At 44.7% G+C, this 27,388-nt stretch overlaps 1 protein-coding gene across 1 annotated transcript in view; it reads left to right on the forward strand.

Moving 5' to 3' along the window:
- LOC110523082 (A-kinase anchor protein 2) overlaps positions 1-27,388 on the forward strand; it is a 184,813-nt gene that overhangs the window by 53,428 nt on the left and 103,997 nt on the right. Inside the window, exons 4-7 of the mRNA XM_090233569.1 lie at positions 3,830-3,944; positions 5,631-5,649; positions 7,521-7,661; positions 19,159-19,959. Coding sequence (XP_090089695.1) covers positions 3,830-3,944; positions 5,631-5,649; positions 7,521-7,661; positions 19,159-19,959 — 1,076 coding nt within the window. The remainder of the gene's footprint in view (positions 1-3,829; positions 3,945-5,630; positions 5,650-7,520; positions 7,662-19,158; positions 19,960-27,388) is intronic.

A 27,388-nucleotide genomic window follows, 5' to 3' on the forward strand; every position in this document is an offset into this window, starting at 1 on the left:
CCTGCATGTATACACATTATATACACCCTGCATGTATACACATTATGCACACATTATATACACCCTGCATGTATACACATTATATACACATTATATACACCCTGCATGTATACACATTATATACACATTATATACACCCGGCATGTATACACATTATATACACATTATATACACCTTGCATGTATACACATTTTGCACACATTATATACACCCTGCATGTATACACATTATATACACATTATATACACCCTGCATGTATACACATTATATACACATTATATTCACATTATATACACCCTGCATGTATACACATTATATACACATTATATTCACCCTGCATGTATACACATTATATACACATTATATACACCCTGCACGTATACACATTATATACACATTATATACACATTATATACACCTTGCATGTATACACATTATATACACATTATATACACCCTGCATGTATACACATTATATACACATTATATACACCCTGCATGTATACACATTATATACACATTATATTCACCCTGCATGTATACATATTATATACACATTATATACACCCTGCATGTATACACATTATATACACCTTATATACACCCGGCATGTATACACATTATATACACATTATATACACCTTGCATGTATACACATTATATTCACCCTGCATGTATACACATTATATACACATTATATACACATTATATACACCTTGCATGTATACACATTATATTCACCTTGCATGTATACACATTATATACACCCTGCATGTATACACATTATATTCACCCTGCATGTATACACATTATATACACATTATATTCACCCTGCATGTATACACATTATATACACATTATATACACCCTGCACGTATACACATTATATACACATTATATACACCCGGCATGTATACACATTATATACACATTATATACACCTTGCATGTATACACATTATATACACATTATATACACATTATATACACCCTGCATGTATACACATTATATACACATTATATACACCCTGCATGTATACACATTATATACACATTATATTCACCCTGCATGTATACACATTATATACACATTATATACACCCTGCATGTATACACATTATATACACATTATATACACATTATATACACATTATATACACCCTGCATGTATACACATTATATACACATTATATTCACCCTGCAAGTATACACATTATATACACATTATATTCACCCTGCATGTATACACATTATATACACATTATATACACATTATATACACCCTGCATGTATACACATTATATACACATTATATACACATTATATACACCCTGCATGTATACACATTATATACACATTATATACACCCTGCATGTATACACATTATATACACATTATATTCACCCTGCATGTATACACATTATATACACATTATATTCACCCTGCATGTATACACATTATATACACATTATATACACCCTGCATGTATACACATTATATACACATTATATACACATTATATACACATTATATACACATTATATACACATTATATTCACCCTGCATGTATACACATTATATACACATTATATACACCCTGCATGTATACACATTATATACACATTATATACACATTATATACACATTATATACACATTATATACACATTATATTCACCCTGCATGTATACACATTATATACACATTATATACACATTATATACACCCTGCATGTATACACATTATATACACATTATATACACATTATATACACCCTGCATGTATACACATTATATACACATTATATACACCCTGCATGTATACACATTATATACACATTATATACACCCTGCATGTATACACATTATATACACATTATATACACCCTGCATGTATACACATTATATACACATTATATACACCCTGCATGTATACACATGATATACACATTATATTCACCCTGCATGTATACACATTATATACACATTATATACACATTATATACACATTATATACACATTATATACATCCTGCATGTATACACATTATATACACCTTATATTCACCCTGCATGTATACACATTATATACACATTATATACACCCTGCATGTATACACATTATATACACCCTGCATGTATACACATTATGCACACATTATATACACCCTGCATGTATACACATTATATACACATTATATACACCCTGCATGTATACACATTATATACACATTATATACACCCTGCATGTATACACATTATATACACATTATATACACCCTGCATGTATACACATTATATACACCTTATATTCACCCTGCATGTATACACATTATATACACATTATATACACCCTGCATGTATACACATTATATACACATTATATACACCCTGCATGTATACACATTATATACACATTATATACACCCTGCATGTATACACATTATATACACCTTATATTCACCCTGCATGTATACACATTATATACACATTATATACACCCTGCATGTATACACATTATATACACCCTGCATGTATACACATTATATACACATTATATACACATTATATTCACCCTGCACATTATATACACCTTATAATCACCCTGCATGTATACACATTATATACACATTATATTCACCCTGCACATTATATACACATTATATTCACCCTGCATGTATACACATCATATACACCCTGCATGTATACACATTATATACACATTATATACACCCTGCATGTATACACATTATATACACCTTATATTCACCCTGCATGTATACACATTATATACACATTATATACACAAAATATACACCCTGCATGTCGATCTGAGCTGTCTCAGTTATGCACACACACACAAACACACACACACACACACACACACACACACACACACACACACACACACACACACACACACACACACACACACAGATTTGTTCTACAGAACTCAGGGTAGTGAGATTTGTTCTACAGAACTCAGGGCAGTGAGATGTGTTCTACAGGACTCAGGGCAGTGAGATGTGTTCTACAGGACTCAGGGCAGTGAGATGTGTTCTACAGGACTCAGGGCAGTGAGATGTTTTCTACAGGACTCAGGGCAGTGAGATGTGTTCTACAGAACTCAGGGCAGTGAGATGTGTTCTACAGGACTCAGGGCAGTGAGATGTGTTCTACAGGACTCAGGGCAGTGAGATGTGTTCTACAGGACTCAGGGCAGTGAGATGTGTTCTACAGGACTCAGGGCAGTGAGATGTGTTCTACAGGATTCAGGGCAGGTAGATTTTTTCTACAAGACTCAGGGCAGTGAGATGTGTTCTACAGGACTCGGGGCATGTTGTTCTTCCTGTTCTGTCGTTCTATATTATAGATCTGTATTAACAGAGGTGATGTTCTTCCTGTTCTGTCGTTCTATATTATAGATCTGTATTAACAGAGGTGATGTTCTTCCTGTTCTGTCGTTCTATATTATAGATCTGTATTAACAGAGGTGATGTTCTTCCTGTTCTGTCGTTCTATATTATAGATCTGTATTAACAGAGGTGATGTTCTTCCTGTTGTGTCATTCTATGTTATAGATCTGTATTAACAGAGGTGATGTTCTTCCTGTTCTGTCATTCTATATTATAGATCTGTATTAACAGAGGTGATGTTCTTCCTGTTCTGTCGTTCTATATTATAGATCTGTATTAACAGAGGTGATGTTCTTCCTGTTCTGTCATTCTATATTATAGATCTGTATTAACAGAGGTGATGTTCTTCCTGTTCTGTCATTCTATATTATAGATCTGTATTAACAGAGGTGATGTTCTTCCTGTTCTGTTGTTCTAGGTTGGAGTCAGAGATTGGTCTTTTGGAGAGCGAGGAGTGTCAGATCTCCGCTAAAGAGCAGACCCTCAGGGAGAGACTGAGGAAGACAGAGAGGTCCATAGAAGACCTACAGAAAGTAAGAGAGCGTTCATCTATTTACCGACACAACATATCACTTTAAGTCCAAAATGGCACCTTATTCCCTATATAGTGCACTTTTTGGACCAGGAGCCTAGGGATTAGGGTACCGTTTAGGACACAGATTTAATAGTTTCAGCCAACTGTGACTGCATGAACACTCTGTGACTGCTCTATCATCGAACTGCAGACCTGTAGAACCCTAGCTTATGTTCTAGTTTTGTATTAGTTGATAAAATTGTATATGAAAATACATCTCGTATCAAACCAATATAATGGTAATGGTAAGTTCAATGACCAGTTGCCAATAGATGAGCTCAATAAAGTCATACTTCACATGTGGGAGTTTTTCTATTAAGATTTCAGCTTCAATGCACTGTCAATACAATCAGTCAAGCACTTTACAATCAGTCAAGCACTTTACAATCAGTAAAGCTATTGGTGCTTTTCCAATTGATTGACTGATTGTAAAGTGCTTTTCCAGTTGATTGACTGATTGTAAAGTGCTTTACCAATTGATTGACTGATTGTAAAGTGCTTTTCCAATTGATTGACTGATTGTAAAGTGCTTTACCAATTGATTGACTGATTGTTGAAATGATTCCAGTAATTGGTAAAGCACTTTAAAATCAGTAAAGCAATTGTCAAATCATTTAGAAATGTTTGTCTTATCGCATCATGTCTCATCATGTCTCATCATGTCTCATCATGTCTCATCATGTCTCATCATGTCTCTTTATGTCTCATCATGTCTCTTCATGTCTCTTCATGTCTCTTCATGTCACATTGTGTCTCTTCATGTCTCTTCATGTCTCTTCATGTCACATCATGTCTATTCATGTCTCTTCATGTCTCTTCATGTCTCATCATGTCCCATCCTGTCTCTTCATGTCTCATCCTGTCTCATCATGTCTCATCCTGTCTCATCCTGTCTCATCATGTCTCTTTGTCTCATCATGTCTCTTCATGTCTCATCCTGTCTCATCATGTCTTTGTCTCATCATGTCTCATCATGTCTCTTCATGTCTCATCCTGTCTCATCCTGTATCATCATGTCATGTCTCTTCATGTCTCATAATGTCCCATCCTGTCTCATCCTGTCTCATCATGGCTCTTTGTCTCATCATGTCTCATCATGTCTCATCATGTCTCATCATGTCTCTTTATCTCATCATGTCTCATCATGTCTCATCATGTCTCTTCATGTCTCTTCATGTCTTATCATGTCTCATCATGTCTCTTCATGTCTCATCATGTCTTATCCTGTCTCATCATGTATCTTTATCTCATCATGTCTCATCATGTCTCATCATGTCTCATCATGTCCCATCCTGTCTCATCATGTCTTATCATGGTTCTTTGTCTCATCATGTCTCATCATGTCTCATCATGTCCCTTCATGTCCCTTCATGTCTCATCCTGTCTCATCATGTCTCTTCATGTCTCATCATGTCTTATCCTGTCTCATCATGTCTCTTTATCTCATCATGTCTCATCATGTCTCTTCATGTCTCATCATGTCTCATCATGTCTCTTTGTCTCATCATCTCTCATCATGTCTCATCATGTCTCATCATGTCTCTTCATGTCTCATCATGTCTCTTTATGTCTCATCATGTCTCATCATGTCCCTTCATGTCTCTTCGTGTCTCATCATGTCTCTTCATGTCTCTTTTCTCTCCAGAGTCTCCAGAATGAGCATGGTGAGTGATCTATTATTTACATACTGTTGATCATTACTGATCAGGTTGATTTATTGATGTTAGTTGTGTTGATTCCAGAGGTAAGCACAATGAAGCATTAACACATTTAACACTCATTTAACACTCAAAACACTAATTTAATACTCAAAACACTCATTTAATACTCAAAACACTCATTTAATACTCAAAACACTAATTTAACACTCAGAACAGTGTGGTGTTGGATGGTTACCATGGCTATTCAAATACGTTCATGATCAACAGCTCCATGCCACTGATATACCTTCTACACACACACACACACTACACACCACACCACACACTACACACCACACACACCACACACCACACACACACAGTCCCTCTACACACACTTCACACTACACACACAGTCCCTCTACACACACACACACACACACACACACACACACACACACACACACACAGTCCTACTGGCTGATAACGTTACTTGCCTAGTTAAATAAAGGTTAAATAAAATAAAATAAAAAATTGTTTTTTAAACACTCCCCCCTCGCTGTTACAGGGCTTTGTAAAACAGTGCCCTGCATATTGCTCTCTCTCTCTGCTCTCTCTCTTTCCCCCCTCTCTCTCTGCTCTCCTCTCTCTGTGTCTCTCTCTGCTCTCTCTCTACTCTCTGTCTGTCTCGCTCTACTCTCTCTCTACTCTCTACTCTCAATCCCTACTCTCTCTCTCCTCTCTCTATCTACTCTCTCTCTCTCTACTCTCTCTCTCTATCTACTCTCTCTCTCTACTCTCTCTCTACTCTCTTCTCTCTCTCTCTCTACTCTCACTCTCTACTCTCTACTCTCTCTACTCTCACTCTCTACTCTCTCTCTCCTCTCTCTCCTCTCTCTCTCTCTACTCTCTCTCTATCTACTCTCTCTCTCTACTCTCTCTCTACTCTCTTCTCTCTACTCTCACTCTCTACTCTCTACTCTCTCTACTCTCACTCTCTACTCTCTCTCTCTACTCTCTCTCTACTCAGTCTCTACTCTCTCTCTCTACTCTCTCTCTACTCTTTCTACTCTCTCTACTCTCTACTCTCTACTCTCTCTCTCTCTACTCTCTCTCTACTCTCTCTCTCTACTCTCTCTCTACTCTCTCCGTGTCTCTCTCTGCTCTCTCCCTACGATCTCTACTCTCGGTCTCTGTCTCTCTCTCTCTCTCTCTCTCTCTCTGCCACATTTGCCCCTTGGATCGTTTCCCACCTGCCTCAGCGGTACTATTGAGTGCTCCAACATAAGACAGTAGCCCTGTACTTTGTTTACCCTGATCCACCTATTCACAGGGAATCCCCCCAACCCAGGGTCGCTTTGATCCCCTCTAATACACCACTCTACACATTCTGCTGAACGTAGCACTGGGCTGGGGGAATGAAGAGAAAGAGTTACAGAGAGAGAGAGGGGAGGGGAAGAGAGATACATGGGAGGGGGAGAAAGAGAGGAATACAGAGAGAGACATACAGAGGGGAGGGGGGAAGAGAGATAGAGAGAGAGAGAGATACAGAGAGAGAGAGAGATACAGAGAGAGAGAGAGATACAGAGGGGGGAGATAGAGAGAGAGATACAGAGAGAGATAGACAGAGAGAGATAAAGAGAGAGAGATACAGAGGGGGGAGAGAGAGATACAGAGAGGGAAGAGAGGGGAAGAGAGATAGAAGGGAAGTGAGAGGGAGAGAGGGGGAAGAGAGATAGAGGAGGAGGGAGAGAGGAATACAGAGAGAGAGGGAGAGAGGGAGAGAGAGGGGGGAGAGAGCAAGAAAGGGACAGATACAAAGAGAGAGAGATTGAGTGTGTGCTAGGGTGGGAGAGTCCAGTCTGACTTCCTCTCCTAATCTCCGCCCCAACCAGATGCTGTGAGTAACGCCTCACCCCAGCTCCCCGACCAGCTCCCCGAGCAGCAGCCAGACATCAGAGACTCCTCCACCACTTCTCTTCATCAGGCCACAGCCTCAACAGCACCTGCCTCTGGGGAGCAGCCAAAGAAACCTGGTAGGTGCTGGGTGGGGGAGGAAGGAGTTGTGAGGTTTGGACCGGAGCCAAGGGAGGACAGTACTAGGACCAGGGAGGGGTAGTGGGTAGTAGCTAGCTAACGGAGAGTGAGGGAGGTACAATGTGGCAACCCACAGACTCACCAATAGGAAGGTACAAAGTGGCTCAGTGATTCATGTTTGAATCTCAATGTGAAAAAACTGTCTGCATCTCCTTCACAAAGTTGACAACTGATGTTACTGAGCCAGATGTCTGTGTGTCAGGGCAGATGCTCCAGGTGGTATCTGATGCTACTGAGCCAGATGTCTATGTGTCAGGGGAGAAGCTCCAGGTGGTATCTGATGTTACTGAGCCAGATGTCTGTGTGTCAGGGCAGATGCTCCAGGTGGTATCAGATGTTACTGAGCCAGATGTCTGTGTGTCAGGGCAGATGCTCCAGGTGGTATCTGATGCTACTGAGCCAGATGTCTGTGTCAGGGGAGAAGCTCCAGGTGGTATCTGATGCTACTGAGCCAGATGTCTGTGTGTCAGGGCAGATGCTCCAGGTGGTATCAGATGTTACTGAGCCAGATGTCTGTGTGTCAGGGCAGATGCTCCAGGTGGTATCAGATGCTACTGAGCCAGATGTCTATGTGTCAGGGGAGAAGCTCCAGGTGGTATCTGATGCTACTGAGCCAGATGTCTGTGTGTCAGGGCAGATGCTCCAGATGGTATCAGATGTTCCTGAGCCAGATGTCTGTGTGTCAGGGCAGATGCTCCAGGTGGTATCAGATGCTACTGAGCCAGATGTCTATGTGTCAGGGGAGAAGCTCCAGGTGGTATCTGATGCTACTGCGCCAGATGTCTAAGTGTCAGGGCAGATGCTCCAGGTGGTATCAGATGCTACTGAGACAGATGTCTATGTGTCAGGGGAGAAGCTGCAGGTGGTATCAGATGCTACTGCGCCAGATGTCTATGTGTCAGGGGAGATGCTGCAGGTGGTATCTGATTTTAACCTGTCTTTTAAAAAGCAGGTGAAAAAGGCAACTCAAATGACCAAATTCAACCTCGCTAATTTTCCGATTTATACGAAATTGTTTGACTACAGAGGTAGCAAAACTGTACTTCAAATCTATGATACTCCCCCACTTAAACATACTGCTTGACTAGTTGGGCCCAGCTTGCTGTACAACATTGAAACCTATTCAGTCTGTCTACAAACAGGCTCTCAAAGTGCTTGATAGGAAGCCCAATAGCCATCATCACTGTTACATCCTCAGAAATCATGTACAATACACCGACGCATGTCTTGTATTCAAGATCCTAAATGGCCAGGCTCCTCCCCCTCCACTCAGTACTTCTGTTAAACAGAAAACCCAAACATATGGCAGCAGATCAACAAGTCTGCCATGAGAGGTGACTGTATAGTTCCCTTAAGGAAAAGCACCTTTAGTAAATCTGCTTTCTCTGTGAGAGCTTCCCATGTCTGGAATATACTGCCATCAGACACAGACCTGCACCACCGATCACACCTTCACAAAAAACATAAAGACATGGCTATAGGTCAATTAGACTAATGAACATCATCCCTAGCTGTGTGTTGTCGCTTTCCATGTTGCCTGTTGTCTGTAGCTGGTGAGGTGTGGAAACACTGTGGTTTTTTGTGCTATTGCTCTGTCTGCGTGCTACGTGTCCCTCGTTCTATGTGTCTCTGTCTGCGTGCTACGTGTCTCTTGTTCTATGTTGCTCTGTCTGCCTGCTACGTGTCTCTGTCTGGGTGCTACGTGTCTCTTGTTCTATGTTGTTCTGTCTGCGTGCTACGTGTCTTGTTCTATGTGCCTCTGTCTGCGTGCTTACGTGTCTCTTGTTCTATGTGTCTCTGTCTGCGTGCTACGTGTCTCTTGTTCTATGTGTCTCTGTCTGCGTGCTACGTGTCTCTTGTTCTATGTTGCTCTGTCTGCGTGCTACGTGTCCCTCGTTCTATGTTGTTCTGTCTGCGTGCTACGTGTCTCTTGTTCTATGTGTCTCTGTCTGCGTGCTACGTTTTTCTTGTTCTATGTTGCTCTGTCTACGTGCTACTTGTCCCTCGTTCTATGTTGTTCTGTCTGCGTGCTACGTGTCTCTTGTTCTATGTGTCTCTGTCTGCATGCTACGTGTCTCTTGTTCTATGTTGCTCTGTCTACGTGCTACTTGTCCCTCGTTCTATGTTGTTCTGTCTGCGTGCTACGTGTCTCTTGTTCTATGTGTCTCTGTCTGCGTGCTACGTGTCTCTTGTTCTATGTTGTTCTGTCTGCGTGCTACATGTTTCTTGTTCTATGTTGTTCTGTTTGGGTGCTACGTGTCTCTTGTGCTATGTTGTTCTGTCTGCGTTCTACGTGTCTCTTGTTCTACGTGTCTCTTGTTCTATGTTTCTCTGTCTGCGTGTTCCTTGTTCTATGTTTCTCTGTCTGCGTGCTACATGTTTCTTGTTCTATGTTGTTCTGTTTGGGTGCTACGTGTCTCTTGTTCTGTGTCTCTGTCTGCGTGCTACGTGTCTCTTGTTCTATGTTTCTCTGTCTGCATGCTACGTGTCTCTTGTTCTATGTTGTTCTGTCTGCGTGCTACGTGTCTTGTTCTATGTGTTTCTGTCTGCGTGCTATGTGTTCCTTGTTCTATGTTTCTCTGTCTGCGTGCTACATGTCTCTTGTTCTATGTTTCTCTGTCTGCGTGCTACGTGTCTCTTGTTATACGTGTCTCTTGTTCTATGTGTCTCTGTTTGGGTGCTACGTGTCTCTTGTTCTATGTTCTTCTGTCTGCGTGCTACGTGTCCCGTTCTATGTGTCTCTGTCTGCGTGCTACGTGTCCCTCGTTCTATGTGTCTCTGTCTGCGTGCTACGTGTCTCTTGTTTTATGTTGCTATGTCTGCGTGCTACGTGTCTCTTGTTCTATGTGTTTCTGTCTGCGTGCTACGTGTCTCTTGTTCTATGTGTCTCTGTCTGCGTGCTACATGTCTCTTGTTCTATGTGTCTCTGTCTGCGTGCTACATGTCTCTTGTTCTATGTGTTTCTGTCTGCGTGCTACGTGTCCCTCGTTCTATGTTGTTCTGTCTGCGTGCTACGTGTCTCTTGTTCTATGTGTCTCTGTCTGCGTGCTACGTGTTTCATGTTCTATGTGTCTCTGTCTGCGTGCTACGTGTCTCTTGTTCTACGTGTCTCTTGTTCTATGTTGTTCTGTCTGCATGCTACGTGTCTCTTGTTCTATGTGTCTCTGTCTGCGTGCTACGTGTCTCATGTTCTATGTGTCTCTGTCTGCGCGCTACGTGTCTCTTGTTCTATGTTTCTCTGTCTGTGTGCTAAGTGTCTATAGTTCTACGTGTCTCTGTCTGCTTGCTCCGTGTCCCTCGTTCTATGTTTCTCTGTCTGCGTGTTATATGTCTCTTGTTCTACGTGTCTCTTGTTCTATATGTCTCTCTGTCTGCGTGCTACGTGTCTCTTGTTCTATGTGTCTCTGTCTGCGTGCTACGTGTCTCATGTTCTATGTACTCTGTCTGCGTGCTACGTGTCTCTTGTTCTATGTTTCTCTGTCTGCGTGCTAAGTGTCTATAGTTCTACGTGTCTCTGTCTGCTTGCTCCGTGTCCCTCGTTCTATGTTTCTCTGTCTGCGTGTTATATGTCTCTTGTTCTACGTGTCTCTTGTTCTATATGTCTCTCTGTCTGCGTGCTACGTGTCTCTTGTTCTATGTTTTTTTGTCTGCGTGCTAAGTGTCTCTTGTTCTACGTGTCTCTGTCTGCGTGCTCCGTGTCCCTCGTTCTATGTTTCTCTGCATGTGCTCACTACTCATGGTCTGTCTGTATTGTCATTTGTTTTTAAAAACTTGCCCAGGGACTCCAGGTCAAAATTTGCCGACTGGCTAAAACCATCACTTTTACTGAAACGTTGATTCATGTGCACTGTCCCTGTAAAAATATAAATACACTCAAACTCAGAACACTGATCAGTTCAACATATTAACACTGGAGCTGCCCTGGGACTGGGTCCTGGGACTGGGTGCTGGGACTGGGTCCTGGGACTGGGCTCTGATCACAGGACTAACAGGTTCTAGAGCTAGAGGACTCCTGTTATCTCCGGACGTGAGAGGTTTAACTAGGGCCATCTACTTTAAATGCTGTCTGTCTTCCCAGTGACCTACTTGGTGTGTGAACTGCTGACTGCTCACAACTTGAAGACATTTGTTGACACATTGACCAGGATTGTCAGGGCAATTTATGACTTGTTTAGGTAATCAAGGGGGGGGGGGGGGGGGGGTTCATCTTCAAGCCAATCAGCAATAGTATTAGTACATCAGTCTCTCCTGTTTTTCTCAGCAGTGGTCTGGTTGTTAAACTAATACCGTTCAGCTGAGTTATTCTGGAAGGAAATAGAGTAGCTTCCCATCACTCTCTCACTTGAGTATCTTACTTAGTTATTTACAGATCTCACTATGTGTGTGTTTTCTACCTGTTCGCTCCTCTCCCTGTAGGCAGACGCCCCCCAACAACTGGCTATTTCTGATTTAGCGTACCCTGCCCGCACAACCCAATGTGGAATTCCTTCGTCTAAGGTAGTGTTTGGAACTGCCCATCTGAGGTCAAGAACTCCAAGTTCATCCTATCCTACGCTGCCCTTCAGTTCCTTGACTTTTTGGCCCTGACGGAGGCTTGGATCAACTCAGAAAATACTGCTACTCAAGCTGCTCTCTCTTCATCTGAATACTTTTTCTATCATAATCCGAGAGCATCTGGTCATCGCTCTGGTGGCACATTGATACACATTTTTCCTGAGTGGAGATTTTCAGTTTTTTTCCTCTTGCCTGTCCATCTCCTCATTTCAATTCCATTCTATCGCTGTCACTTGTCCACTCAAGCTTAACATTATTGTCATATATCGCCCACCAGAAGCCCTTGGAGAGATCATCCAATGAGCTCCACACCTTGGAGAGTTCATCCAATGAGCTCCACACTTTGGAGAGTTCATCCAATGAGCTCCACACCTTGGAGAGTTCATCCAATGAGCTCCACACCTTGGAGAGTTCATCCAATGAGCTCCACACCTTGGAGACTTCATCCACTGAGCTTGACACTTTGATAAACTCACTTCCTGACGATGGCTAACCGCTATTCGTACTTGGTTACTTCAACCTCCCGAGATCGCCTTCGATTGATTTATTTTTCCAATCCCCTCCAACTCACAAGGCAGACAATACTCTTAACCTCATCTTTACTGGAGGCTGTTCTCCTACTAATCTCACTGTAACCCTCCTACAGGTCTCTGTTCTCCTACTAATCTCACTGTAACAGCCCTCCAGGTCTCTGTTCTCCTACCAATCTCACTATGACCCCCTCCAGGTCTCTGTTCTCCTACCAATCTCACTGTAAACCTCCCCCAGGTCTCTGTTCTCCTACTAATCTCACTGTAACCCCCTTCCAGGTCTCTGTTCTCCTACTAATCTCACTGTGACCCCCTCCAGGTCTTTGTTCTCCTACTAATCTCACTACAAACTCCTCAAGGTCTCTGTTCAACTACTAATCTCACTGTAACCCCCTCCAGGTCTCTGTTCTCCTACTAATCTCACTGTGACCCCCTCCAGGTCTTTGTTCTCCTACTAATCTCACTACAAACTCCTCAAGGTCTCTGTTCAACTACTAATCTCACTGTAACCCCCTCCAGGTCTCTGTTCTCCTACTAATCTCACTGTAACCCCCTCCAGGTCTTTGTTCTCCTACTAATCTCACTACAAACTCCTCAAGGTCTCTGTTCAACTACTAATCTCACTGTAACCCCCTCCAGGTCTCTGTTCTCCTACTAATCTCACTGTAACCCCCTCCAGGTCTCTGTTCTCCTACTAATCTCACTGTGACCCCCTCCATGTCTCTGTTCTCCTACTAATCTCACTGTGACCCCCTCCATGTCTCTGTTCTCCTACTAATCTCACTGTGACCCCCTCCAGGTCTCTGTTCTCCTACTAATCTCACTGTGACCCCCTCCAGGTCTCTGTTCTCCTACTAATCTCAGTATAACCCCCTCCAGGTCTCTGTTCTCCTACTAATATCACTGTAACCCCCTTCCAGGTCTCTGTTCTCCTACTAATCTCACTGTAACCCCCTCCAGGTCTCTGTTCACCTACTAATCTCACTATAACCCCCCCCAGGTCTCTGTTCTCCTACTAATCTCACTGTGACCCCCCTCCAGGTCTCTGTTCACCTACTAATCTCACTGTAACCCCTTCCAGGTCTCTGTTCTCCTACTAATCTCACTGTGACCCCCTCCAGGTCTCTGTTTTCCTACTAATCTCACTGTGACCCCCTTCAGGTCTCTGTTCTCCTACTAATCTCACTGTAAACCTTAGAGAGTTCATCAATGATCTTGACACCTTGATAAGCTAATGTCCTGACGATGGCTCACCGCTGTTCGTACTTGGCGACTTCAACCTCCCGACGACTGACTTCTATTAATTTCTTTCCAACTTTGACCCTTTCCTAGTCCCCTCCCACTCACAAGGCAGACAATACAGTTGACCTCATCTTTACTAGAGGCTGTTTGCCTACTCCCCTGCTCCGTGGCTGAGTTACTCATTGCGAGCTTACAGAACAGGGCTGCGGGCAGCTGAGTGTAAATGGAGGAAAACTAAACATCCGGAGGACATATCACACTTCCTCTCCCTCCTCTCTACTTTCTCTTCCTCTGGGTCCGCTGCTAAAGCCACTTTTATCACTCTAAATTTCAAGCTTCTGCCTCTAACCCTAGGAAACTCTTTACCGCCTTCTCCTCCTTCCTTAATCCTTCTCCCCCTCCCTCCTCCCTCCTCCCCCCTCCTCCCTCTCTGTGGATGACTTTGTCAACCACTTTGACAAGAAAGTCGACAACATCTGTTCCTCATTCACTCAGCCTATTGAGTCCACTGGTCCCACTCATTCACTCAGCCTATTGAGTCCCCTGGTCCCACTCATTCACTCAGCCTATTGAGTCCACTGGTCTCATTCACTCAGCCTATTGAGTCCACTGGTCTCATTCACTCAGCCTACTGAGTCCACTGGTCCCACTCATTCACTCAGCCTATTGAGTCCACTGGTCCCACTCATTCAATCAGCCTATTGAGTCCACTGGTCCCACTCATTCACTCAGCCCATTGAGTCCACTGGTCCCCCTCATTCACTCAGCCTATTGAGTCCACTGGTCCCACTCATTCACTCAGCCTATTGAGTCCCCTGGTCCCACTCATTCACTCAGCCTATTGAGTCCACTGGTCCCACTCATTCACTCAGCCTATTGAGTCCACTGGTCCCACTCATTCACTCAGCCTATTGAGTCCCCTGGTCCCACTCACTCAGCCTACTGAGTCCACTGGTCTCACTCACTCAGCCTATTGAGTCCACTGGTCTCACTCACTCAGCCTATTGAGTCCACTGGTCTCATTCACTCAGCCTATTGAGTCCACTGGTCTCATTCACTCAGCCTATTGAGTCCACTGGTCTCATTCACTCAGCCTATTGAGTCCACTGGTCCCACTCATTCACTCAGCCTATTGAGTCCACTGGTCCCACTCATTCACTCAGCCTATTGAGTCCACTGGTCTCATTCACTCAGCCTATTGAGTCCCCTGGTCCCACTCATTCACTCAGCCTATTGAGTCCACTGGTCTCATTCACTCAGCCTATTGAGTCCACTGGTCCCACTCATTCACTCAGCCTATTGAGTCCACTGGTCCCATTCATTCACTCGGCCTATTGAGTCCACTGGTCCCACTCATTCACTCAGCCTATTGAGTCCACTGGTCCCACTCATTCACTCAGCCTATTGAGTCCACTGGTCCCACTCATTCACTCAGCCTATTGAGTCCACTGGTCTCATTCACTCAGCCTATTGAGTCCACTGGTCTCATTCACTCAGCCTATTGAGTCCACTGGTCTCATTCACTCAGGCTATTGAGTCCACTGGTCTCATTCACTCAGCCTATTGAGTCCACTGGTCTCATTCACTCAGCCTATTGAGTCCACTGGTCTCATTCACTCAGCCTATTGAGTCCCCTGGTCCCACTCATTCACTCAGCCTATTGAGTCCACTGGTCCCACTCATTCACTCAGCCTATTGAGTCCACTGGTCCCACTCATTCAATCAGCCTATTGAGTCCACTGGTCCCACTCATTCACTCAGCCCATTGAGTCCACTGGTCCCCCTCATTCACTCAGCCTATTGAGTCCACTGGTCCCACTCATTCAATCAGCCTATTGAGTCCACTGGTCCCACTCATTCACTCAGCCTATTGAGTCCACTGGTCCCACTCATTCACTCAGCCTATTGAGTCCACTGGTCTCATTCACTCAGCCTATTGAGTCCACTGGTCCCACTCATTCACTCAGCCTATTGAGTCCACTGGTCTCATTCACTCAGCCTATTGAGTCCACTGGTCCCATTCACTCAGCCTATTGAGTCCACTGGTCTCATTCACTCAGCCTATTGAGTCCACTGGTCTCATTCACTCAGCCTATTGAGTCCACTGGTCCCATTCACTCAGCCTATTGAGTCCACTGGTCTCATTCACTCAGCCTATTGAGTCCACTGGTCCCATTCACTCAGCCTATTGAGTCCACTGGTCTCATTCACTCAGCCTATTGAGTCCACTGGTCTCATTCACTCAGCCTATTGAGTCCACTGGTCTCATTCACTCAGCCTATTGAGTCCACTGGTCCCACTCATTCACTCAGCCTATTGAGTCCACTGGTCTCATTCACTCAGCCTATTGAGTCCACTGGTCTCATTCACTCAGCCTATTGAGTCCACTGGTCCCACTCACACAGAATTATCTAACGCCTTGACCTCTTTCTCCCCATCTCTCTCCAGATGAAATCCTTTGACTAGTGAGGTCCAGCCGCCCAACAACCCACTCGAATCCAACACCTCTTCCTTTCTCCAGACCATCTCTGGAGACCTTCTGCCATTCCTCACTTCCCTCAACTCATCCCTGACTACTGGCTGTGTTCCATCCTTATCAACTCATCCCTGACCACTGGCTGTGTTCCATCCTCATCAACTCATCCCTGACTACTGGCTGTGTTCCATCCTTATCAACTCATCCCTGACCACTGGCTGTGTTCCATCCTTATCAACTCATCCCTGACCACTGGCTGTGTTCCATCCTCATGAACTCATCCCTGACTACTGGCTGTGTTCCATCCTTATCAACTCATCCCTGACTACTGGCTGTGTTCCATCCTTATCAACTCATCCCTGACTACTGGCTGTGTTCCATCCTCATCAACTCATCCCTGACTACTGGCTGTGTTCCATCCTTATCAACTCATCCCTGACTACTGGCTGTGTTCCATCCTTATCAACTCATCCCTGACTACTGGCTGTGTTCCATCCTCATCAACTCATCCCTGACTACTGGCTGTGTTCCATCCTTATCAACTCATCCCTGACCACTGGCTGTGTTCCATCCTTATCAACTCATCCCTCACTACTGGCTGTGTTCCATCCTTATCAACTCATCCCTGACCACTGGCTGTGTTCCATCCTCATCAACTCATCCCTGACTACTTGCTGTGTTCCATCCTTATCAACTCATCCCTGACTACTGGCTGTGTTCCATCCTTATCAACTCATCCCTGACTACTGGCTGTGTTCCATCCTTATCAACTCATCCCTGACCACTGGCTGTGTTCCATCCTTATCAACTCATCCCTGACCACTGGCTGTGTTCCATCCTCATCAACTCATCCCTGACTACTGGCTGTGTTCCATCCTTATCAACTCATCCCTGACTACTGGCTGTGTTCCATCCTTATCAACTCATCCCTGACTACTGGCTGTGTTCCATCCTTATCAACTCATCCCTGACCACTGGCTGTGTTCCATCCTCATCAACTCATCCCTGACTACTGGCTGTGTTCCATCCTTATCAACTCATCCCTAACCACTGGCTGTGTTCCATCCTTATCAACTCATCCCTGACTACTGGCTGTGTTCCATCCTTATCAACTCATCCCTGACCACTGGCTGTGTTCCATCCTTACCAGTCAGACTTCAAGACGGGTCACTCAACAGAGACTGCTCTTCTCTTTGTCACAGAGGCTCTCTGCACTGCCAAAGCTGACTCTCTCTCCTCTGTTCTCATCCTCCTAGATCTATACGCTGCTTTCAACACCGTGATCCATCAGATCCTCCTCTCCACCCTCTCAGGGCTGGGCGTCTCAGGCGCCATCAGATTCTCCTCTCCACTCTCTCAGGGCTGGGTGTCTCAGGCTCCATCAGATCCTCCTCTCCACCCACTCAGGGCTGGGCGTCTCAGGCTCTGCACGCTCTTGGATTGCATCCTACCGGGCAGGCCGATCCTACCAGGTGACGTGGAGAGGATCAGTGTCTGCACCACTCACGACTGGTGTCGGTTCTAGGCCCTCTCCTCTTCTCTCTATACACCAAGTCACTTGGCTCCATGATTTCCTCTCAATGTCTCTCCTATCATTGCTATGAGAATGACACTCAACTACTTTTCTCCTTCCCCCCTTCTGACACCCAGGTAGTGACATGCATCTCTGCGTGCCTGCCAGATACCTCAGCTTGGATGTCGGTTCACCACCTGAAGCTCAACCTCAATAAGACGGAGCTGCTCTTTCTCCCGGGGAAGGCCTACCTGCTCAAAGACCTCTTCATCATGGTGAACAACTCCATGGTGTCCCCATCTCAGACATCAAAGAACATTGGCGTGGCCCTGTCGTTCTCTGCAAAACATCCTGCAGGTTCATGCTCTACGACATCCATAGAACCACCCTTCCTCATACAGGAAGCAGAGCAGGTCCTAATCCAGGCACTTGTCATCTCCCGTCTGGACTACCGCAACTCACTCTTGGCAGGGCTCCCTCGCTTGCGCCATCAAATGCTGCAGCCCGCCTGGTGTTCAACCTTACCAAGTCCTCCCACGTCACCCCACTCATCCGCACATTCCACTGGCTTCCAGTCGAAGCTCACATCCACTCCAAGACCATTGTGCTTGCCTACGGAGCAGCAAGAGGAGCTACCCCTCCCTACTTTCAGGCTCAAACCCTACACCCCAAACGAGAGCACTCTGTTCCGCCACCTCAGGTCCTTGTGGGAAAGCTTCCTGCCCATCTTCCAAAAATATCTGAAACTCTATGTCTTCAAATAGTATCTTAAATAATCACCCAGAGTTGTACTATAGTTGAAACCACATGATATTCTGTCTGTCTGTCTGTCTGTCTGTCTGTCTGTCTGTCTGTCTGTCTGTCTGTCTGTCTGTCTGTCTGTCTGTCTGTCTGTCTGTCTGTCTGTCTGTCTGTCTGTCTGTCTGTCTGTCTGTCTGTCTGTCTGTCTGTCTGTCTGTCTGTCTGTCTGTCTGTCTGTCTGTCTGTCTGTCTGTCTGTCTGTCTGTCTGTCACCCAGAGATGTACTATAATGGTAACATGATATCTTCTTTCTCTCTCTCCCCCTCCCTCCCTCCGTCCCTCCCTCCGTCTGTCTGTCTGTCTGTCTGTCTTTTATCCAGCGATGTACGCCATGGAGATCAACGTGGAGAAGGACAGAAAGACAGGGGACACCAGGATCCTGTCAGCGTCTGCAGTCAGCCCTGACGAAGTGCCTGACTGCGGGGTCAAGGTTTTCGACGACGGCCGGAATGTTGTCTACGAGGTCCGCTCGGGGGGGTCCTCTACCCTGGACAATGGGGTTCACCACTGGAGCTCCCAACAGGTGGATGAGCTGATGAAGCGGGTCGGGGCGACCACCGGCTGTGCTCAGGGAGGCAAGGCTAAGGTCACTGTCAACCACACCGACGCTGATGACCCCAAAACCTCCCCCAGGTCCATTTACCACTCCGCTGACCTCCCTACCAACTACACCCCCTACACTACCTCCCCAGCTGTCCCTAGCTCTGCCACCACGGCCCACAAGATTCCCCAGCCCCACGCTCCAAGCGCCCCTATCACCACCCAGCCTCCATCCTGCCGGGAGGTGATATACGGGGGTGAGGTGACGGAGGCTCCCCAGGCTACGGCAGAGAAGCCGATCACGATGATCTTCATGGGCAATCATAATGTAGACGACCAGGATGAGACCAAGAGGCTGCTGGGATTCGACGGCACCATCAAGGCTGAGATCGTCCTGATCGATGAGGACGATGAGAAGTCGCTACGGGAGAAAACGGTGACAGACGGTTACTCCACCATGGACGGCAATGCCGCCGACCTGGTGTCCGGCTCCCGGCCGCTCAGTGACACCACTGAACTGTCGTCGGAGGGGAAGGACGAGAGCTCTGCCACGGCCACCAAGGAACTCCCCTCCCCAGCAGGTATAGAGAAGAAAGAGCGCTGCCACTGCTGTACTATCATGTGACCTCATTACTTTAACTAAACTACCCACAACTCTCTGTTACTCTTGGGACTGCAGGGAGAGAGGAGCTCATTGGTTAATCAAGGCTCTGATCTCCCTCCTCCCTAAACCCTCCTCCTCCTCCTCCTCCTATTCCTCCTCACGGCTACTAACAGAACCTACCCTCTGACGCCTGGAACTTGGCTGCATTGACATCATTCTTTTTAACTTTGACCTTTGACCCCCCCCCCCCCAGGAAAGTAAAGGCACTCTGTCACTCCCTTCAGTAGGACAACGGTGGAAGTTGAAGTTGCCCCGAATAAAGGGTCAGTTTTAGATTTTTACGACTACAGATGAAGGTCAGAATTGGATGAGGGGAAGCTGATCCTAGATCTGTACCTAGAGGAAACTGCACATTATTCACTATGTAACACAGTGCTTTTGACCAGAGCCTTGAGGGTAGAGAGGCCCTGACCTTGATACAACACCAAATATGTTTTATGTGAGGATTTGTGTAAAACGTAGTGCACTATATAGGGAATAGGGCTCTGGTCTAAAGTAGTGCACTATATAAGGAATAGGGCTCTGGTCTAAAGTAGTGCACTATATAGGGAATAGGGTGCAATTTGGGATATATCCTGAGAAGGGCATTACTTATGACCTTCTGTCTGTACTGTAAGAAACATGAACAGTTATCATAATTAACGATAGGCACTGTACATAAGCTCCTCATCCGAACCATGACAGAGTACAGGAGGGAACAATCAGAGTATAGGAGGGAACTCTACCAGGGTATCAGAGTATAGGAGGGAACTACCAGGGTATTAGAGTATAGGAGGGAACTCTGCCAGCGTATCAGAGTATAGGAGGGAACTACCAGGGTATCAGAGTATAGGAGGGAACTCTACCAGGGTATCAGAGTATAGGAGGGAACTACCAGGGTATTAGAGTATAGGAGGAAACTTTACCAGGGTATCAGAGTATAGGAGGGAACTATTCTAGGGTATCAGAGTATAGGAGGGAACTCTTCTAGGGTATCAGAGTATAGGAGGGAACTACCAGGGTATTAGAGTATAGGAGGGAACTCTACCAGGGTATCAGAGTATAGGAGGGAACTACCAGGGTATTAGAGTATTGGAGGGAACTCTGCCAGTGTATCAGAGTATAGGAGGGAACTACCAGGGTATCAGAGTATAGGAGGGAACTCTACCAGGGTATCAGAGTATACGAGGGAACAATCAGAGTATGTGAGGGAAATTTACCAGGGTTTCAGAGTATAGGAGGGAACTCTGCCAGCGTATCAGAGTATAGGAGGGAACTCTACTAGGGTATCAGAGTATAGGAGGGAACTCTACTAGGGTTTCAGAGTATAGGAGGGAACTCTACCAGGGTATCAGAGTGTAGGAGGGAACTCTACTAGGGTATCAGAGTATAGGAGGGAACTACCAGGGTATCAGAGTATAGGAGGGAACTCTACTAGGGTTTCAGAGTATAGGAGGGAACTCTACCAGGGTATCAGAGTGTAGGAGGGAACTCTACTAGGGTATCAGAGTATAGGAGGGAACTACCAGGGTATCAGAGTATAGGAGGGAACTACCAGGGTAATAGATTACAGGAGGGAACTCTACCAGGGTATCAGAGTATAGGAGGGAACAACCACGGTATCATAGTATGGGAGGGAACTACCAGAGTATCAGAGTATAGGAGGGAACAACCACGGTATCATAGTATAGGAGGGAACTACCAGAGTATAGGAAGGAACTATACCAGGGTATCAGAGTATAGGAGGGAACTACCAGAGTATAGGAGGGAACTCTACCAGGGTATCAGAGTATAGAGGGAACTCTACCAGCGTATCAGAGTATAGGAGGGAACTCTACCAGGGTATCAGAGTATAGAGGGAACTCTACCAGCGTATCAGAGTATAGGAGGGAACTCTACCAGGGTATCAGAGTATAGAGGGAACTCTACCAGCGTATCAGAGTATAGGAGGGAACTCTACCAGGGTATCAAAGTATAGAGGGAACTCTACCAGCGTATCAGAGTATAGGAGGGAGCTCTATTTGCATAGCCCTACTGTCTCAGACAAAGTGAGAACATGTCATGTCTGACATAGTGAGAACATGTCTGACACAGTGAGAACATGTCTAACACAGTGAGAACATGTCTGACACAGTGAGAACATGTCTGACACAGTGAGAACATGTCTAACACAGTGAGAACATGTCTGACACAGTGAGAACATGTCTGACACAGTGAGAACATGTCTGACACAGTGAGAACATGTCTAACACAGTGAGAACATGTCTGACACAGTGAGAACATGTCTGACACAGTGAGAACATGTCTAACACAGTGATAATATGTCTAACTAACATAGTGAGAACATGTCTAACACAGTGAGAACATGTCTGGCACAGTGAGAACATGTCTAACACAGTGAGAACATGTCTGACACAGTGAGAACATGTCTAACACAGTGAGAACATGTATGACACAGTGACACAGTGAGAACATGTCTGACACAGTAAGAACATGTCTAACACAGTGAGAACATGTCTGAAACAGTGAGAACATGTCTAACACAGTGAGAACATGTCTGACACAGTGAGAACATGTCTGACACAGTGAGAACATGTCTAACACAGTGAGAACATGTCTGACACAGTGAGAACATGTCTGACACAGTGAGAACATGTCTGACACAGTGACACAGTGAGAACATGTCTGACACAGTGAGAACATGTCTGACACATTGAGAACATGTCTAACTAACACAGTGAGAACATGTCTGACACAGTGACACAGTGAGAACATGTCTAACTAACACAGTGAGAACATGTCTGACACAGTGAGAACATGTCTGACACAGTGAGAACATGTCTGACACAGTGAGAACATGTCTGACACAGTGAGAACATGTCTAACACAGTGAGAACATGTCTGACACAGTGAGAACATGTCTGACACAGTGAGAACATGTCTGACACAGTGAGAACATGTCTGACACAGTGAGAACATGTCTAACACAGTGATAATATGTCTAACTAACATAGTGAGAACATGTCTAACACAGTGAGAACATGTCTGGCACAGTGAGAACATGTCTAACACAGTGAGAACATGTCTGACACAGTGAGAACATGTCTAACACAGTGAGAACATGTATGACACAGTGACACAGTGAGAACATGTCTGACACAGTAAGAACATGTCTAACACAGTGAGAACATGTCTGACACAGTGAGAACATGTCTAACACAGTGAGAACATGTCTGACACAGTGAGAACATGTCTGACACAGTGAGAACATGTCTAACACAGTGAGAACATGTCTGACACAGTGAGAACATGTCTGACACAGTGAGAACATGTCTGACACAGTGACACAGTGAGAACATGTCTGACACAGTGAGAACATGTCTGACACATTGAGAACATGTCTAACTAACACAGTGAGAACATGTCTGACACAGTGACACAGTGAGAACATGTCTAACTAACACAGTGAGAACATGTCTAACTAACACAGTGAGAACTTGTCATGTCTGACACAGTGAGAACATGTCTAACTAACACAGTGAGAACATGTCTAACACAGTGAGAACATGTCTGACACAGTGAGAACATGTCTGACACAGTGACACAGTGAGAACATGTCTGACACAGTGAGAACATGTCTGACACATTGAGAACATGTCTAACTAACACAGTGAGAACATGTCTGACACAGTGACACAGTGAGAACATGTCTAACTAACACAGTGAGAACATGTCTAACTAACACAGTGAGAACATGTCATGTCTGACACAGTGAGAACATGTCTAACTAACACAGTGAGAACATGTCTAACACAGTGAGAACATGTCTGACACATTGAGAACATGTCTAACTAACACAGTGAGAACATGTCTGACACAGTGACACAGTGAGAACATGTCTAACTAACACAGTGAGAACATGTCTGACACAGTGAGAACATGTCTGACACAGTGAGAACATGTCTGACACAGTGAGAACATGTCTGACACAGTGAGAACATGTCTGACACAGTGAGAACATGTCTGACACAGTGAGAACATGTCTAACACAGTGAGAACATGTCTGACACAGTGAGAACATGTCTGACACAGTGAGAACATGTCTGACACAGTGAAAACATGTCTGACACAGTGAGAACATGTCTAACACAGTGATAATATGTCTAACTAACATAGTGAGAACATGTCTAACACAGTGAGAACATGTCTGGCACAGTGAGAACATGTCTAACACAGTGAGAACATGTCTGACACAGTGAGAACATGTCTAACACAGTGAGAACATGTATGACACAGTGACACAGTGAGAACATGTCTGACACAGTAAGAACATGTCTAACACAGTGAGAACATGTCTGACACAGTGAGAACATGTCTAACACAGTGAGAACATGTCTGACACAGTGAGAACATGTCTGACACAGTGAGAACATGTCTAACACAGTGAGAACATGTCTGACACAGTGAGAACATGTCTGACACAGTGAGAACATGTCTGACACAGTGACACAGTGAGAACATGTCTGACACAGTGAGAACATGTCTGACACATTGAGAACATGTCTAACTAACACAGTGAGAACATGTCTGACACAGTGACACAGTGAGAACATGTCTAACTAACACAGTGAGAACATGTCTGACAAAGTCAAAACATGTCTAACTAACACAGTGAGAACATGTCTAACTAACACAGTGAGAACATGTCATGTCTGACACAGTGAGAACATGTCTAACTAACACAGTGAGAACATGTCTAACACAGTGAGAACATGTCTGACACAGTGAGAACATGTCTAACTAACACAGTGAGAACATGTCTGACACAGTGAGAACATGTCTGACACAGTGAGAACATGTCTAACACAGTGAGAACATGTCTAACACAGTGAGAACATGTCTGACACAGTGAGAACATGTCTAACTCAGAGTATAGGAGGGAACTACCAGAGTATAGGAGGGAACTCTACCAGGGTATCAGAGTATAGAGGGAACTCTACCAGCGTATCAGAGTATAGGAGGGAACTCTACCAGGGTATCAGAGTATAGAGGGAACTCTACCAGCGTATCAGAGTATAGGAGGGAACTCTACCAGCGTATCAGAGTATAGGAGGGAGCTCTATTTGCATAGCCCTACTGTCTCAGACAAAGTGAGAACATGTCATGTCTGACATAGTGAGAACATGTCTGACACAGTGAGAACATGTCTAACACAGTGAGAACATGTCTGACACAGTGAGAACATGTCTGACACAGTGAGAACATGTCTAACACAGTGAGAACATGTCTGACACAGTGAGAACATGTCTGACACAGTGAGAACATGTCTGACACAGTGATAACATGTCTGACACAGTGAGAACATGTCTGACACAGTGAGAACATGTCTGACACAGTGAGAACATGTCTAACACAGTGATAATATGTCTAACTAACACAGTGAGAACATGTCTAACACAGTGAGAACATGTCTGGCACAGTGAGAACATGTCTAACACAGTGAGAACATGTCTGACACAGTGAGAACATGTCTAACACAGTGAGAACATGTATGACACAGTGACACAGTGAGAACATGTCTGACACAGTAAGAACATGTCTAACACAGTGAGAACATGTCTGACACAGTGAGAACATGTCTGACACAGTGAGAACATGTCTAACACAGTGAGAACATGTCTAACTAACACAGTGAGAACATGTCTGACACAGTGACACAGTGAGAACATGTCTAACTAACACAGTGAGAACATGTCTGACACAGTGAGAACATGTCTAACTAACACAGTGAGAACATGTCTGACACAGTGAGAACATGTCTGACACATTGAGAACATGTCTAACTAACACAGTGAGAACATGTCTGACACAGTGACACAGTGAGAACATGTCTAACTAACACAGTGAGAACATGTCTGACACAGTGAGAACATGTCTAACTAACACAGTGAGAACATGTCTAACTAACACAGTGAGAACATGTCATGTCTGACACAGTGAGAACATGTCTAACTAACACAGTGAGAACATGTCTAACACAGTGAGAACATGTCTGACACAGTGAGAACATGTCTAACTAACACAGTGAGAACATGTCTAACACAGTGAGAACATGTCTGACACAGTGAGACCATGTCTAACACAGTGAGAACATGTCTGACACAGTGAGAACATGTCTGACACAGTGAGAACATGTCTAACACAGTGAGAACATGTCTAACACAGTGAGAACATGTCTGACACAGTGAGAACATGTCTAACACAGTGAGAACATGTCTAACACAGTGAGAACATGTCTGACACAGTGAGAACATGTATGACACAGTGACACAGTGAGAACATGTCTGACACAGTGAGAACATGTCTAACACAGTGAGAACATGTCTGACACAGTGAGAACATGTCTGACACAGTGAGAACATGTCTGACACAGTGAGAACATGTCTGACACAGTGAGAACATGTCTGACACAGTGACACAGTGAGAACATGTCTGACACAGTGACAACATGTCTGACACAGTGAGAACATGTCTAACACAGTGACACAGTGAGAACATGTCTAACACAGTGAGAACATGTCTAACACAGTGAGAACATGTCTAACACAGTGAGAACATGTCTAACACAGTGAGAACATGTCTGACACAGTGAGAACATGTCTAACACAGTGAGAACATGTCTGACACAGTGAGAACATGTCTAACACAGTGAGAACATGTCTGACACAGTGAGAACATGTTTGACACAGTGAGAACATGTCTGACACAGTAACACAGTGAGAACATGTCTGACACAGTGAGAACATGTCTGACAAAGTGACACAGTGAGAACATGTCTGACACAGTGAGAACATGTATGACACAGTGACACAGTGAGAACATGTCTGACACAGTGAGAACATGTCTAACACAGTGAGAACATGTCTGACACAGTGAGAACATGTCTGACACAGTGAGAACATGTCTGACACAGTGAGAACATGTCTGACACAGTGAGAACATGTCTGACACAGTGACACAGTGAGAACATGTCTGACACAGTGACAACATGTCTGACACAGTGAGAACATGTCTAACACAGTGACACAGTGAGAACATGTCTAACACAGTGAGAACATGTCTAACACAGTGAGAACATGTCTAACACAGTGAGAACATGTCTAACACAGTGAGAACATGTCTGACACAGTGAGAACATGTCTAACACAGTGAGAACATGTCTGACACAGTGAGAACATGTCTAACACAGTGAGAACATGTCTGACACAGTGAGAACATGTTTGACACAGTGAGAACATGTCTGACACAGTAACACAGTGAGAACATGTCTGACACAGTGAGAACATGTCTGACAAAGTGACACAGTG

This window comes from Oncorhynchus mykiss, chromosome 5 (genome assembly GCF_057628025.1).
Source record: "Oncorhynchus mykiss isolate SJ-2025 chromosome 5, ASM5762802v1, whole genome shotgun sequence".
NCBI lineage: Eukaryota > Metazoa > Chordata > Actinopteri > Salmoniformes > Salmonidae > Oncorhynchus > Oncorhynchus mykiss.